Source organism: Carettochelys insculpta, chromosome 17 (genome assembly GCF_033958435.1).
Source record: "Carettochelys insculpta isolate YL-2023 chromosome 17, ASM3395843v1, whole genome shotgun sequence".
Classification (NCBI taxonomy): Eukaryota; Metazoa; Chordata; order Testudines; family Carettochelyidae; genus Carettochelys; species Carettochelys insculpta.
In genome coordinates, this window is record NC_134153.1 from 2,000,567 (window position 1) to 2,017,275 (window position 16,709).

The 16,709-nt window shown below is 48.7% G+C and overlaps 1 protein-coding gene across 1 annotated transcript in view; it reads left to right on the plus strand.

The window, feature by feature from the left end:
* Positions 1–16,709, plus strand: part of CTNNBL1 (catenin beta like 1) — a 107,083-nt gene that overhangs the window by 76,867 nt on the left and 13,507 nt on the right. Inside the window, exons 12-13 of the mRNA XM_075011740.1 lie at positions 9,967–10,064; positions 11,651–11,731. Coding sequence (XP_074867841.1) covers positions 9,967–10,064; positions 11,651–11,731 — 179 coding nt within the window. The remainder of the gene's footprint in view (positions 1–9,966; positions 10,065–11,650; positions 11,732–16,709) is intronic.

Below are 16,709 nucleotides of genomic sequence, written 5' to 3' on the forward strand. Positions count from 1 at the left end.
CACTTTCCCCAAATGTTAATTTTATCTAAGAATAATTTATTTTATAACCTTGGAAGAAATTCAGCCACTTTCCTATTTACCAAGAATCTGCAGTTTGGGTATTTTGCCAGCCTGCCCCAAAATAGAAAGAAGAGAATTAGAGTGACATGGCTTTTCCGTTTTCCTTTAGAGTAATAGCTCTGTTACTAAAAAGTGGTAACATGCACTGCAATGTAGCAACACCCTTCAAAATGAGTATCTGCTAGGTGACAAAATTCCCAGCGCATGAAATGGGTAAAATACAATAGGAAGCTGACTTGCTAGAGATTAATTTTCTGACTGAACATCATCTGTGAGCCAGTAAAATATATTTTTCACATGGTGGCCAACCAAATGAATTCCTATTAAAGAAGTCTGTCTATTTAAACAAATACATTGCCCCAATTTATTGTTTTTATCACCATCTTTTCAATAGGGTCCCTGTATCTGATTGAGTCTTAATTTAATTTTTAAGTTAGTGTTTTAAAGTAGGGTTTAATTAGTTTTAAAGATTAAACTTGATCTAACATTCTTGTAATAAAGAGATTGTTCTCGAAAATAACTTTGCTAAGGGTTTAAAGGAAACTTGCCTAGTGTGGGGCGGTAATCCTGCCTTGCTACAGATTCTCATGTGCTCTGGTTCTCTGAGCCTTATTTTACCTATCAGTAAAATGGGAGTGAGGCCCTCCATCCTGGAGTTCCAAAGGGTAATGCATCTTTGTACCATCTTTCAGAATTGTGGCTGGAGGGCTGAGTAAATGTGCAGAGTATTAACATAATAAATGTTAAGACTAGAAGGGACTGTTATTGTCAAGTAGCCGTACTCCTTGTGACTGCATAATATATGTCCTGGAATTCCATACAGTAATTCTTGTGCTGAGTCCATGAACAGGTGGCTGAACTAGAGCATATCAGATCTCTTTCCAGTTTTGATTAAAACTCTCAAAAATATATTCCACTGGTTCACCAGAATTAGAGCTAAGAGGACATTTGCCCATTATCCCTTCTAATTTTTTCCAGTTGTGTGGATTTGTTCCATCCATGTGCAGAATGATTTTTGTGTGCACCGAGGCGTGTGCACCTCCAGTACAAATACAAACCTAGCTGCGAGCACTCTGCTAATCAGCTGGGCGCACTGGAATCTCTCCTGAGTGGCTGCACAAGTGCCCAGTTTGCAAGGAACACTCCTCTTGCCCCTTCCTTTCTCCTTGCCCTTCCACCAAGTGGGTGCTGTCATCTCTGGGATATCCCTCACGCGCACATCTCTGTCTTTGGGATGATGTTTGTTTAATCCGCATCAGTATTCCACTGGACTGTGTCTGTGCGCAGCTCTGTCTGTAAGCACCCTCCCGTGCTAGCCAGATGCCCATTGTAATGGAATGTAAAAAATGGGGGGATTAATGATAAAGGCAGAGAGTGTAATGTTGTGGCTTGATTTGACAGGGCTTCCTGCTGCTGCAGCTGCCAGTGCCAGCCACGGACTTGATTAATCTGTATTCCAACACACCACTGCTGAAGTCAAGATCAATCTAATTAGGGTATTTTAAGCACTGCTTGCATCCTAAATCTTTCATGTCTGCCTGTCTAGGTGAGAGTAGGGAGGTGTGTGAGGTTCTAAAGTGATACTGATCTGAGAAGAGTCTGTGGTGCAGTTGGGGAACATGTGCTGTGTGTGACTGGCCTAGAACAAAGGGAGACTAATGGGCCTTGTGTATTGCTCAGAAACAAATGCATTGCACAGGACTTTAGCAGTTTAATCACATCTGGCCCGATATGCTGACAAAGCCGAGGTTGCCTGCAGAGGTAGGGTACGGATGAGAGTCCTGAGGGTACACTTTGATCAGCTCTGCCTTGCACTCATGCGTGTCTTTAAAGTTTCTTGGGATGTGTCCAGAATAGGAACAAAGGATGTGTAGTTCTGATGTTTTAGCAGGCCAAAGGAAATGGTGGCAAGGAACAGCAAGAAGTCTCGTGGCACCCTATAGACTAACAGATATTTTGGAGCATAAGCTTTCATGGGCAAAGACCCTGCATGAGTGGGAGGGTCGTTTCAGAGGGGTATTTAAAGAGTGGGGTCCCAGTAAGAGGGAAGGCCAGAGCTGACAAGATCTATTCAGAAAGGTGGAAATGGCCCAGTATCAACAGTACTTAGCAAAAGAGTTAAAAACAAGTCAGATCAGACAGGGGTATGTGAGCCTTTGTCAGAGTCTAATGGAGAGACATTAGCACCCAGAGCAGAGAAACTGCCTTGGTAAGCTGCGAGCCACTCCCAGTCTCTGTTTAATCCATGGTTAATGGAGTCATATTTGCAAATAAATTGTAGCTCAGAGATTTCTCTCTCCATTTGATTTTTGAAACTTTTTTGTTTCAGAACTGTCACCCTTAAATCTGCCACTGCGTGTCCAGGGAGATTGAAGTGTTCCCCCACAGGCTCTGTACATTATCGTTCCTGAAGTCTGATTTATGTCCGTTTATTCTTTTATGTAGAGACTGTCCAGTTTGGCCAATGTAAATTGCAGTGGGGCATTGCTGGTACATGATGGCATATATTGTATTAGTAGTTTGTGCAGGTAAAGGAGCCCCGATGGTATAGTTGGTGTTAGGTTTGTGATGATGTCACAGGTGTAGATATGTGAGCAGAGTTGGCAGCAAGGACTGTTACAGGGGCTGGGTCTAGGCCTAGAGTCACTGGTTTGTGATTTGTAGTGCCTGGTGAGGATTTGTTTAAGGTTGGCAGGCTGTCTTGCTCAAACTACAATACCCACCTACGGAAGTGAGGAAGCAGATTCATAGAGCCAGATGGGTACCCAGAAGCCACCTGCTACAAGACAGGCCTCGCAAGGAAAACAAGAGAACACCACTGACCATCACATACAGCCCCCACCTAAGGCTTCTCCAGCGCATCATCAGTGATCTGCAACCCATCCTGAACAATGATCTTTCACTCTCACAGGCCTTGGGAGGCAGGCGTGTCCTCACCTACAGACAGCCTGCCAACCTGATACAAATCCTCACCAGCCACTACAAATCACAAACCAGTGACTCTAGGCCTGGACCCAGCCCCTGCAACAGTCCTCGCTGCCGACTCTGCTCACATATTTATACCAGTGACATCATCACAGGACCTAACACCAGCTATACCATCAGGGGCTCCTTAACCTGCATATCTACTAATACAATATATGCCATCATGTGCCAGCAATGCCCCACTGCAATTTACATTGGCCAAACTGGACAGTCTCTCCATAAAGGAATAAATAGACATAAATCAAACATCAGGAATGATAATGCGCAGAAGCCTGTGGGGGGAACACTTCAATCTCCACGGACACTCAGGGTGCGTCTACACTAACCAGCTATTTCGAAGTAGCTGACACAACGTCGAAATAGCACGTGTCACATCTACACAGGCCGTGCGCTATTTTGACATTGAAATCGACATTAGGCGGCGGGATGTCAAAATCGCTACTCCTATCTAGAGATGGGAATAGAGCCCTACTTCGATGTTCAATGTCAAAGTAGGGCGTGTGTAGACAATCTGCGTCCTACTACGTTGAAATAGCGGGGTTCTCCATGGCGGCCATCATCTGAGGGGTTGAGAGACTCTCTGTCCAGCCCCTGCAGGGCTCTATGGTCGCTGCGTGCAGCAGCCCTTAGCCCAGGGCTTCTGGCTCCTGCTGCAGCTGGGGGTCCATGCTGTGTGCACAGGGTCTGCAACTTTTTGTTGGCTCTGTGGACCTTGTGCTGTGCAGGCTGTGTGTGTCTGGGAGGGGCCCTTTAAGGGAGCGGCTTGCTCTGGCCCCAAAAGGGCTTGGCCAGCCTGCGACCCCATCTGCAAGCTTTCCTGGCCCCTTATTTCGACGGAGAGCGCTTGTGTATGTGGACGCTCTGCATTTCCTTCTGGGGCGGCTCCTTTCGATGTTCCCTGTCACTACTTCAACGTTGAACGTCGACGGCACCAGCCCCGGAGGATGTGTAGATGATACGTGTCGAAGTAGCCTATTTCGATGTTTTTACTTCGAAATAGGCTACTTCGATGTAGAGTGCTAGTGTAGATGTAGCCTCAGTGGCAGATTTAAGGGTGACAGTTCTGAAACAAAAAAATTTCAAAAATCAAATGGAGAGAGAAATCTCTGAGCTGCAATTTATTTGCAAATTTGACTCCATTAACCATGGATTAAACAGAGACTGGGAGTGGCTCGCAGCTTACCAAGGCAGTTTCTCTGCTCTGGGTGCTAACATCTCCCCATTAGACTCTGACAAAGGCTCACATCCCCATCTGATCTGACTTGTTTTTAACTCTTTTGCTAAGTAGTGTTGATACTAGGCCATTTCCACCTTTCTGAATAGACCTTGTCAGCTCTGGCCTTCCCTCTTACTGGGACTCCACTCTTTAAATACCCCTGTGAAACCCACCCCCGACTCATGCATCTGATGAAGTGGGTCTTTGCCCACGAAAGCTTATGCTCCAAAATATCTGTTAGTCTGTAAGGTGCCACAAGGCTTTTTGTTGTCGAAGCTACAGACTAACACGGCTACCTCTCTGTTTGAAGTGCTACTTGACTGCTTTTTTGTTTTGACAAAAGCCTTGTGTGCAGCAGGAAAAAAAGGTGTGTGTTACCATTATTAGCCAACCCACAATAAACAGCAGGAGCCAAAATAGTAATGAAGACTAACAACATAATTTATTAGGTGAGCTTTTGTGGGACAGACCCACTTTTTCAGACCATAGCCAGACCAGAACAGACTCAATATTTAATGCACAGAGAACCAAAAACGGTAATCAAGGTGGACAATTCAGAAAAAAATTGATCAAAGTGAGCAAATCAGAAAGTGGAAGGGTAGAAGTGGGGGGAGGTCAAGAATTAGATTAAGCCAAGTGTGCAAACGAGCCCCTATAGTGACTCAGAAAATTCCCATCCCAGTTCAAATCACGTGTTAATGTGTCAAATTTGAATACAAGGCTTTCATGAGTTTGATGCTTTTTCAAAAGAAGTGTATTTCGGCCTGGCTGGTATGCAAGGTGATCAATCTGGGTGAACATAAGGCTGTAGTTAGCAGCTTTGACCTCCAACCTTCCTGTTTCCCTCCTCCAGACTAACATTTTTCCATTCAGGCTTTGCAAAGCTTCCAGATAACAGGGCTGGGATCCTTGGAGCTGATTGAAGTGCCTCAGGCAGTGTTGGCCAACCTAGGCTAGTGAGTGGGTTGCACGAATGGCCCTCTTTCAGCTCAGTGGTCCTCAAAATTATTGTAACCAAGACGGTCTCCTGAGACAGGGTAGTTTTTCTCCCTGTGCTTGTGTACTTAGAACATGCAGCACGGTGTCGTTGAAACCGTGCACACAGCCCTCGCAGTCAGTGTCATGTGCAGTTAGCCTGCAGCTCCCTTCACGTGCCCTTGTGGTATCTGCATTTCTTTAGTGATACCGGTAGGGGAAAAAACTGCGCAGCTGGAAACCCATGAATCTGGTGACCCTGCAAGCAACAGTAAACACAATGGTTCACGGGCCGTGCAGAGAAATTTGACGGGCTGTATGAGACCCATGGGCCACAGGTAGCCCACCTCTAGCCTAAGGTGTAGTGCTAGGAGTCCACATGCGACCAAGAGAAGGGTGGAAGGTGGCCTGTGGATGTCAGACAGTGGTTCCCAACCTTTTCCTGACAGGGACACATTTTGACAACTCAGGAAGACTTTGTGACCCAAGGCAATTCAAAACAGGTGAGGCGGGGGAGGTTCTTCCCTGGGAAAAATGCACCCCCCATTCCTCCACCTTAAACCTTTCTCAGCCCCTAAATCCGCCCCCCATCCCAGGCTTAATCCCCTCTCAACCCCAAAAAGCAGCCCTCCCCTCCCCTGCCACTCCCAGGTTTAATCCCTCTCAGCTAGGGTTGCCAGATTTTTGCAAAATTTATGTGAGATAGGCTACCCCACCCGTGAGATCCCCAGCCAGGGCTTCCTGTCCCACATAAGATTTCCAAAAACCTTGGCAGGTGGTGGGGGACCCTGGCAGCCCTGCACTGGCCACTCCTCACTCATTCCTACGAAGGGATGTGGTGGAGTCTGTGGTTTATGGTCTACATTCAGACTAGGCATGTGTCTATAAGAAATAATCTGGGGCTTCCAGAAATAATAGGCCTGATGCAGAAACTACTGGGAGACATCCTATGGCCTGGTTGTGGAGGAGGTTGGACAAAGGATTGTGCTTATCTCTCCCAGCTTACAAACCTGTGCAGCTAGGTGGACAGACCCTTGTGTGTATCAGTGAAGAATCCAATGTGCCCGTCCTCCTGCAAGAATTTTCTTGGTATTCAGTTACCGTCTATGTCAAGGGGAGCAAACTTTTTGTCGGGCCACTCTTTTCATCCCCGCAATTAGCAGGAGCCATCGCCCCACCCCCTCCCACCTGTCATCCAGACGGACAGAAATTTTGGTTATCTTCATATGAAAACAAAACAAACCCTTTTGGCATGTCTAAGAGAATAAGCCTGTAGAATGTAAAAGCTTTATTGATCGGTCTATAAATGTGAATCCACAGACATAAAAACAGTCACAGATCCTATTATTTTTAATGAGCTGGATGAGCCTGAGACCCAGCAGCTGACTGTGCTATGCTCCCCCTTATGAAATTTCATGGCCTCCTCAGGGTGCCCTCCTTCCATTTTGCTCACCCACTGGGCTACACACCCTAACAAGGGAGTAGATGCACAGGAGAGCGAGAGGCGGTGCATGAGAACAGGAAGTTGGGGAGAGGTACCATATGAGAAAAGATCGGGTAGCCCCTGTGCAACAGGGAGTGGAGCATCTTTTTACTCAGTTGGGAGCCCCATTAAGAGCTTCCTGTGTGGTACACAGCAGGGGCCCCTTGGCAATACTGGCTTCCTGTCAAGTCAGCAGAAAAAACAGCTGCAACATTTACAACTTTTTTGCAGGTTTTTTCTAGGCTCAGTAGCATTTTGGATTTTTTTTTTTGTAATGCCTTCTTTGCATAGTAGCAGAGAGGAAGCCGTGCTTGTCTATACACTATCAAAACAAAAAGCCGTCAAGTAGCACTTTAAAGACTAGCAAAATAATTTTTTAGGTGAGCTCTCGTGGGACAGACCCACTTCTTCAGACCACAGCCAGACCAGAACAGACTCAATATTTAAGGCACAGAGAACCAAAAACAGTAACAAACGAAAAAAAGTACTGTTTTTGGTTCTCTGTACCTTAAATATTGAGTCTGTTCTGGTATGGCTATGGTCTGAAGAAGTGGGTCTGTCCCGCGAAAGCTCACCTAAAAAATTATTTTGCTAGTCTTTAAAGTGCTACTTGACTGCTTTTTTGCATGGATAACTAAATTGATATCGTGTGCGCAGCACAGTTGCCTTTTGCTCTCCTGAAGGCTCCTCTGCTGTGAGTCTGCACTGGTGGATCCAGAGCCATCCTTCACCTCCATTTCATCCTGTCGAAATGACAGAGCAGTTGAACAGTGCCGGCCACCAGATAAACCTGTTATCTCCGCTGCTCTTCCTGCCAGCAGCTCTCCCCCATCTCCTTGGCATATGAAAAATTGACACCACCTCCGGCAGAAATCTGTTCCTCAGGAAGCTACATTTATTAGTAGCTAATGAAACTGTGTGTGTGTAGGTTTTTGTGGTGGTTTTGCTGTCCTGATGTGGCATGCAGGTGCAAAGGGGAAGACCCCCCCCAAGTGGGACATGGCACACGGACTGCATAGGTGACTTCAGCCTTTCAATGCAAAGAGGAGCTGTCAGTTTATTTGACAGTGCCATGCAAACAGATAAGTGTCCTTTGGTCTTTATATACCAGCATGCTTGAGCGAAGCTTCTCCTGGCGGCAGGTTAGGCAGCGCTGTGGAAGCGCGTGTTAATCTGGTTTGATGGCGAGGAGGAGATGATCCCTCTTTTCTGTATTTTGCATTTTCTCTGGTGAAAGTAACAAACCTTGACACCCCTCTTACCCCTCCCATCAGGGAGACAGCAGAGGAGATTTTCGCGGCCACCATTGCTCATCAATCTTAATCAGCAGGATTAGAGCAAAGGCGTCATTGAGATGTTCTCATTCTGAACACACTGAAGCGCGTGAAGCTCTGAGCGCTGTACTTGGTGCAGAGGGGAGGGCAGAAAGCAACCACCAGCGATTCATTGAGGGAGAGGAGGTGGCAGGTGTCGGGTTTTAAATGTTGCCCCTTTGGTGTATCTGACATTGGCACAAATGCTGCAAAAGATTTGCTTGAATGCAGTGACTATCCCTCTTGTGGGGTGATTCGGGGAGCGTAAGTCGATGCTGTGGGTAGCTCACTGCTAATGTTTTCACAGCTGCCCATGCAGCCACACACCTCTGTGCGTCCAAAGAAATGTGAACCAGGCTCTGCCCACACAGCAGCCTGCCGTTGTCCAAGTGTGATGGGTGAAATGAAGGGTGACAGAGGAAGAGGAGCGGAGGAAAGCCCTTACAAACTGGAGAGCTCTGCTAGAAAGAAATAGAGATGTTTAATTCACATTTTCTTTGGCCCAGATTTTAAAACATAGACTCATCGAATTGTAGGACTGGAAAGGTCCTCTAGAGGACATCTAATCCAGTCCTCTGAACCGCACGGCCTCTCTTTCAGGTGGGGGCATGGCCTGAGTAGTTAAAACACCAAAAGGGAAGTCCATTTAAGGTCAGGCTGAAAACCAGGCCCTGTGCGAGACCAAATGCTGCCTCAGTTGAAGTCAGGGCTGCACGTGTGTGTTCCTTTTCTACTTAATGTGGCTCCTGGGAAGTGCTGAAAACCGGCATTGGGGAACCACAGTACAGCCTCAAAACAAGGACTGGAGCTTTTCCTGCCTGCGAGATGCAGCATGACCTGGCTTCCCATGGAAGATGTCCGGTGCTTTGCAGAATCAGGCCCTGGGGCAGGTACTGCTGCCATGTCTGTTGGCAGAGTTCTCGGGAGGGTTCTGCTGTAACATTCGACAGGCAAATGCTACGGAGAGAGATTGGTAAAGAGTGAAAGAAAACGTGGGGCGGTGCCACGCTCTTCCCTTAGTGAGAACCTCTTGTGCCTGTGCCCGCATGCCCTTTGAAGAGCGGGCAGCTCTAAAGTTAATCTTAAAGCGAACCCCTGGAGTCTGCGGCCTGCCACACCGGAGAAGAGAATCAGTGCAAATCTGAGGCAGTTAGTTCAGTTGCCCTTTAGATTCTGAAGGTTAGTGAGGGTAAACTTGAACTCCGGGTGCCTCTTGTGCCAATTCTGGGTTTGGACTGGGGAAGTTTTGACTGCTAAGTTGAATTAAGAGGGCTGTAAAGCAGGTTTATTTGTTCATTAATGAATTTGTATTATTCTGTGCACAGGATTTTCTGTAAATAAGAGATTTGTTTGAAGATTTTGTCCTGGCTAATGCCAATTAAATCTCTGCAGGAGTTGTACTCTGGCATCCTTTCCTTTTCTTGAGCAATGTTCTAACAACTGCTCCCTGCTTCGTAACGTGAGGGTCATACAACTGGTAGTGCCAGCTTCTGAATGAAGCCTGGTTTGTGTCCAGAATGGCTCTTAGCCGTGAAAGAAGCAGCAGCGTCACACCTCTAGCTAGGATAGGCAGTGCCAAAAAACAAGTGAAAGCCCCAGGGAGATACTGTGGCCAGAGACGCTAAACTGAACTGGGATAAGGCAGTATTTTATGACATCCTGTTTGTCAGGGGCTGTGGTAAACAGCAAGAAGATTCCAAAACAGTTTCAGACTATCACAAACGGTAGATAAAAGCCTACAGAGGCTTTTCCAGGTAACTGGGAGAAGAGGCAGGATTCTCAGAGACCCATTTTTGCAATGGCTTTCCCCATTTTTTGTGGACAGGGAACCCCTGCAGCTGGAACTGAAGGTGTGTGTCTTTTACCTGTTGTTTAAGAGAGGAAATGATCTGATAGTCTAACCTGTGTGCAACTCTTTCTCTCTCCCACACCAGAGCACGTCTGTTCCATCCTGGCTTCCCTGCTGCGCAATCTGAGAGGGCAGCAGAGAACACGGCTGCTGAATAAATTCACAGAGAATGACAGCGAGAAGGTTAGTGCACTTGATGTCCAGTCGTGCTCCCTCTCCTGGAGTCCAGGGGTGGGAAAGATGGTTAGAACAGGCATGGTGCCGGCATTTCACTGACCAGGGGCCAGCCTGGAAAATGGATAAAAGTTACTGTATCTCCAGAGGTGGGAAAGAAAACAAACCCTGCCGCAAGTGGTGAGACTAGGGCAGTGGTTTTCAGCCAGTGTGCTGCGAGAACTGTCTGTGTGCGCTGTGAAATTTCATCCATTTCCCTTCACTGTGGCTCTTTGCAGAGCCGTTGCCGGGTGGATATTGATGAACCAATGCCAGCTGGAGTTCAACCAGCAAGGCTGCCGGAATCCCAGCTGGCGTGGGGTTCTCCAGTTTCCCCACCGTGGTGGCTTTTTGCATAGCTACCATGAGGGGAAATGCCAACCCCATAGGACCCCATTCATGCTGGGAGACAGCTGAAATGCTGCTTCCTAGCCTGAACGAGTGCGTGCGTGTGCCATGTTACTGAAAAAGTTGGGAACCACTGGGCTAGGGAAAATGCTAACTATGTACTGCTCTTACATTCTGCCTTTACATCCCTCTCCCCTTCTGTGGAGTGTTTCATCCTTCTTAGCAGGCATAGTATTTGCTGGTGCAATTGTCCCTGCAGTACCTGCTGGCTGATCAGTAGCCAGGGTAGCATTGGCAGAGAAGCAGCTTTTGCAAACTAGTTCTTCCAATAGCAATTGTAAATTCAGTCAGAAGCTAAGGCCAGAAGGGACCATCAGGTTATCTGGTCTGACTTGCTGCATGCGCCAGCCCCTAAAACCCAACCAGTTACCCCCGTTGATCCCAGTAACGTGGGTTAGACAAAAGCAGGCCAGGCCTCAGGGTGCAGTTGTGTGGCCCACAGGGAGGATAGGAAGGCAAGTGAATGCGCAAGGCTCAGTTAGATACACCCAGCTCATCCCAACAAGTGACCCGCACCCAAACCATCCACAGTTCTGGTCAGTCTGACCTTGGGGAAGATTCCTTCTGACTCTGCAGATGGCAGACTGTGTGACCCTGAGGTGGTGAGTGAGAGCCACCTACCAAGCAGCCAGGAATTCCCTGCTGCCTTTGCACATAGCCCACCCCAGCCTCTGTGCAGAACCCAGCCATAACCCTCCAGATGTTTCTAACAGGCTGTGCCCATCACGGTACTTCTCCCAGCCCCAGGACAGGTCCTGCTCTGATTGCTTAACCCAGTACAAAGGAGAGCGGGCTGCCATAGCTTCTCTTGCATAACCTGGAGCTGAGTAGTTGCAGTCTGTCCAGATCGGCTGCATTCAGGGAGCTGGGAAAGTGGAAGAGCACAGACCAGAGGAGTTGGCTGAGCTCATGGCCCGTTTGCTCACTTTCTAATGAGCTGGTCTAGTGTAGAGCTCACTGACATTTCAATCCAAAGCACTCACCTGTCCAGCACTGGCCACTCCTCACTCATTCCTATGCCTCTCCTGGCCATGACAGAGCTGCAAGCTGCTTTGTGAGATTCTGGAAGGGTGGACAGTGGCATCGGAAGGGCTGAACTGCAAGCGGCATGTGTCTCACTCAGCTATGTCTCTCTCCTGCCCTCACAGGTTGATAGACTGATGGAACTACATTTCAAATACTTGGATGCAATGCAGGTGGCTGACAAGAAGATAGAGGGAGAAAAGCATGTATGTATCACTTCCCATGCCTCTAACTCCTCTCCTTCCCCTCACTCTGAGCCCTCTGCCACAGAGGAATTCTTTCTAATGCCCTGCACGTGGCACATTTTTGAGTTGGCTGCCTTCTGCCCACTCCTTCGCCAACAGCTGCCTCCTGCAGAGGGGTTTCTGCCGATGGGGTGAGCATCCTTTGGGATGCAGTGGTACACAGGTTGGCTGGCATGTTACAGTTGGGCAAGGGAGACATGAATCTCCAGGTGAGCCACAGATGTTCCTGTGTTAGATGCTCAGCTGCCAAATGGGTGAATTCCAGCCAGAGCACTGTGAATCCTTGAGGTCTGGCAGCACAATTACTGCTCAGTGGATAGGCCACTGTGCTGGTCTTCACTGGCTACTATGTGTCTCTTGCACAGACTACAGCTCTGTTCTTCCAGAGACATGTACTGTGTAGGTAATGGATGGTAGCTTGGCACACTCTGCCTGCTGGGAGAAGGCCTCTTGTTCCTGGGACTAACATACCGAAGAATTCCTGGCTCAGCCAAGCAAGTATGCTGTGCTGAGACTTTTCCTTAGAGCCCTCTCTCACCGCTGTCTCCTCTCTAGAGCAGGCTGTCTTTGGGAGCGGCTCTACATTTAGCAAAGACCTGTCTGTGGAGACACTTAGTTTTGTTTCTAACTTATTGTTGTTAGAAGTTCCGTATCTGCTTTACATTAACCCTGTCTCTAACCCACGCCTGGCCTTCCCTTCCTTCCCGTTACTCTGTGATTTCTAGCTTCATGTCACCACTTCATTCCAGTGGAGCCACCTTTTCCTACTCGAGTACCCCTACCTACCCCTTGCTTTTTGGCTGCTTCTACCTCTGTCAAGCAGCATTTCTGTCCTTCCTCATTGGCCTTTTCCAGACAGGCACCCTCCCTGGGCTCACACAGCTACTGCTGGCAAGGCCCAGCAGGACTGCTTAGGCAGGGTATTTGTGTCTGCATAGCAAGGTTAGAATCCTATGGTAAAATCATGCTGTAGCCTGCCGGGCTGGATTGGCTGTTCGGGAGCACAGTTGTCAAGCTGAGTTCCCTCACGAAAGTTCTTACTTGTTAGGGAAGCTGTGAGCACAACCAAATAGCTGCAGCCACTTTGATGCCCAAGTGTGACAAGCCTGGCTGTGCTTCCACCATGCCCAGGGTCTACGTGTAATGTACTTTGGATTAATTTACACACGTGTGTAAATAGTGTGCAGTGATCCTGCTGGGAGTGAAGGGGGAAGTTAGAAGCTCTCCTAAGCGATTGTCCACCACGACTCCTGCTGGGAGAGTCTAGGTCTGCAATCGCTTTGCCTTCACTTTTACTAGTCTTCAGTGTCACAGGGCCTGGCAGATGGGGGGGAGTGAGTGAAATGCAGTGTGACAATTACAGGTTGTCATTGAGGCCTCCTTCCCGCCTCTTTGGAGTTTGATCAGCTGTGAGGGATTTTCTGCCCAGATTAGATGGGGCCGTAGCCAAAGATGTGTTCACACTAAATACCAACAGTGACTCGCTCGGAATTACAGGTGCTTTGGTACCATGTAGGGTTTCCTTGGAACTGAAGCTGAATCTGATGTTTCTGAAAGAGCGAATGAGCTGTTGGAGTCAGGAGGCAGCTTGCAAAGCTGTTAGCGAGTTTGGCCCGCTTCCCACAAGATTATTGGTATCAGCACTGACGAGGGCGTGAAATTGATTAGCACTGAGGGAAAGTAATCAGGCCATGGCTCTCCCCATCACATGAGCTGGCTGTGCGTGGCACAGGCTGCAAACCCCTCCCCCCAGCTTCTGTCTCTGACAAACATCTGTCTCCTTGCCAAAGCCCGTTCACTGGCATGGCAAATGTTCAGAGGGCTTCAAAGCTCAGCAGCTTCGCGGCTGCTCAGAAAGGCACAAGGGTGAGTGATGAATTGAGTCACATTCGCCGCCAGCATTCAGGCTTCATATGGACAGCTTCAGCTTCACAAATGAACAGTGGCCTGAAGCAAAACAGCCGTCTCTCTTCACCCCCCACCCTCCTCAAGCCCCTTTTCAAACAGCACAAGATGTGATTTATTTGTGACATGTCTGTGTCAGTGGGTGGGTTTCAGAGCACCAAGAGCAGGGTTAAGGGCGTGGTCTGACATCAAGCAGTTCGGGGGGCAGCTGCTGTGTAGAGCTCTCTTCCTCATCCTACCCCACCCTGGCTCAGCTATTTATAGAGCATCTTTCATCCAAAAGGTGCTCGAAGCATTTCAGGAATCCCTTTAGCCCTCGGTCTGAGAGCAGCGGCCAGCCAGTGCGTTGCTTGTAGGAAGAAAGGCCCTGTCGGCCTCGGATTCTTGGGTGGAGGCCTTTCTCTTACAGGAGTGCCAGGATTCCTTGGTACCCATGGAGAGCAGACGTATGCAGCTGTACAAGGCTTGCTTGATTTACACGGTAACGTGGGACTGAACTGACCCTGCCAAAGGTATAACTCTTTCACCTCTGAGGTTTGCGCCACTCCTGGCTGTTCTCGGCCTGGGCCTCTCCTCCATAGCGATCTATGGCAGTAGGTAGCCTGCTTCCCACTCTCCAGCTCAGCACGTTCGTAATGGATCTGTTCTGCTTGTGGTGTGCCTAGCTGTCTTTGCAGCCTCCCTTCCCTGTTCTAGACACATGGGACTCCCTTCCAGCTCAGACTCTCTGTTAGCAAAAAGCAGCTAGAAGAGCTGCACCTTTCCTGCAGTGTTCTTGCCATTCCCCTATGGGAGCTCCCCACAGTTTGCAATGGCTAGAATAAATGGTTCTCTCTCACCCTACCTTCCCTAGCTCTAGGGATGTTTGGAGAGAGCAGAAATGTCCACCTATAAGTCAACCTTCTGAAGCATCTTCTGTCTGAGAATCACGGAGCCCTGCACAGACATTGAATTATGCAGCAGATCATCCCTGTGCAGTCAGTTTGTGCATCCAGGGGGCACCAGTTTGCCCCTCCTCAAGTCTGGCAGGCAGCAGACCCAGTCGGAGACCCAGGAAGTCCAGTGGTTAAAGTGGTCAGCGTAGGCTGTAGGAGACCGGAGTTCAGTTTTACCACATGTTGAGTGTGTCCCTAGCCAAGTCATTCAGTCTCTCTGGGCATCTGTTCTCTATGTAATGGGGAGAATAGCTGTGTCATGAAGCCATTAAAGATTGTGACTCCCCCTTCTGTTCATTCCCTCTGAAGCTCCTGGCACTGGCCCACTGGATACAGGGCTAGATAGACCTTCAGTGTGACCCAATGTGGCCACTCCGATGACCTAAGAACCTAACAGAAATGTTGACATCCTCTGCATGCTCTCAGCAGTTCTAATTGCCTCTTTACTTCCACTGGGACCCGCCTCAGTGAGGGAATGTGCTTTTTCCACTCCACCATGCTGGGCACCAGAAAAGAGGCTGTGCAGTACCCTAACTGCAGCCCTCACCTTAATGCTTAAATAATTGGCCTTAAAGCTGCATTGTAAGTGCCTCTGGGCAACAGCCAAGCCCTTGAGGAGAGAGCTTTCCAAAAGTTGTATAATTTAAGCTTCTAGGGGAAGTTTTATGGCCTATGCATGCAGGGCGTCAGGCTGCAAGGGGGCACAATGGCCCCTTCAGTCTCACATTCTGACACTCAATGACTCCTCCTGTTTTCCCTGTCCTTCATGGTCTATGGGGAGAACAGGATTGCCTGCGTAGTCCTTAACATGCTCCTGAAGCTTGTAGCTCTGCAGGAAGACAGCAATTGTAACAAATCTCATACTACAAGGTATCGACCCTCACCTGCGCAGCTGCCTGGCTGTATTCTGCTCTGAGGTTATAGGGAATCCTGGCTTGTGTGTATTGCTCACCTGCTTGGGATCAGACTGACCACCAGATTTAGGTGGTCCTCCTTCCCTGGTCCCATTGGCTGGTGTGCTGGGTTCCTTCGCAGCAGCAAGTGTGATTCACCTGTTAGGCTCCTTCAGGCATCTCACCTAAACAATCCCTTGACGCTGAAGGGACCTCGACCTTGGTGGCGTTTCATTTCCTCCCATTCTCTGCATTGCCACACTTCACCGCCCCCAGGAGAAGAGCAGTGGGGAAGTCTTCCAAGTTCCCTGGAGCAGCAGTGTGAGAGGCAGCCAGTCAGGGTCCTGTAAACCAGAATATAGAAAGCAGCTGGGCCAGAGCCAGGCAGTTCCTCTTTGGAGCTTGAGGAGTGCAGACTGTGTGACTGGCTGGCTAAGAGAGTAGCAGTACCATGGACAGCTCATGGGGGAGAGGTTATTGCAGACGGGACTGAGGCTCATGGGAAGAGCTGCAAGACCCTGGGTAGGGTGCTGCTGGGACTTTAAGACAAAGCCTTGAGAGGTAAGGGCAAGGACCATGCAGGGCTGTGGGGAAGTGAACCAGGCAGTGAGAATAGCAATAGGAATTAAATGAACAGGACACAGCAGACACCTATTTACATGGTCCCCAGGCCAGGACCCAGAGCAGTTGGTGGAACTGGCTTTCTCTTTCCCTTCCCTCCCGACCCTCAGCCCACTAGTAGCTACTTAGGGGAAGAAAGAAGCCTTAAGGTAATCCCTGGGAGGGAGCTCTGGGGCACCTCCCTGTCCTGTAGCCCGAAGAAGTAGTAAGAGCGTGAAGACATGCTAGCCAATAGGGAGCACTTCCAAGAAGAGGATGATCCTGTTAGTTAGTCTAACTGAAGTCATTGGGCTCAGCATATGGCTGTCTGGGTGAAACTGATTGGCCTGTGTTATGCAGGAGGTGAGACAAGATCATCTAATGGTCCCTTCTGGCCTTAGGCACTACGGAACATACTACGTTAATAAGTGTGTCCTACAGGTTCTGGCATGGTAGATCCCAGTCCTGGATGGGATCTGTGGATACTTCTGTAATACCAAATCTCTGCACATACTCTGCTGCCAAGGCCATGACTTAGTAGCAGAAACCTGACAGCCATTTTCCTTCACAAGACAGCCCAAGGTGGCTGCAGGTTTTGGCAAAAGT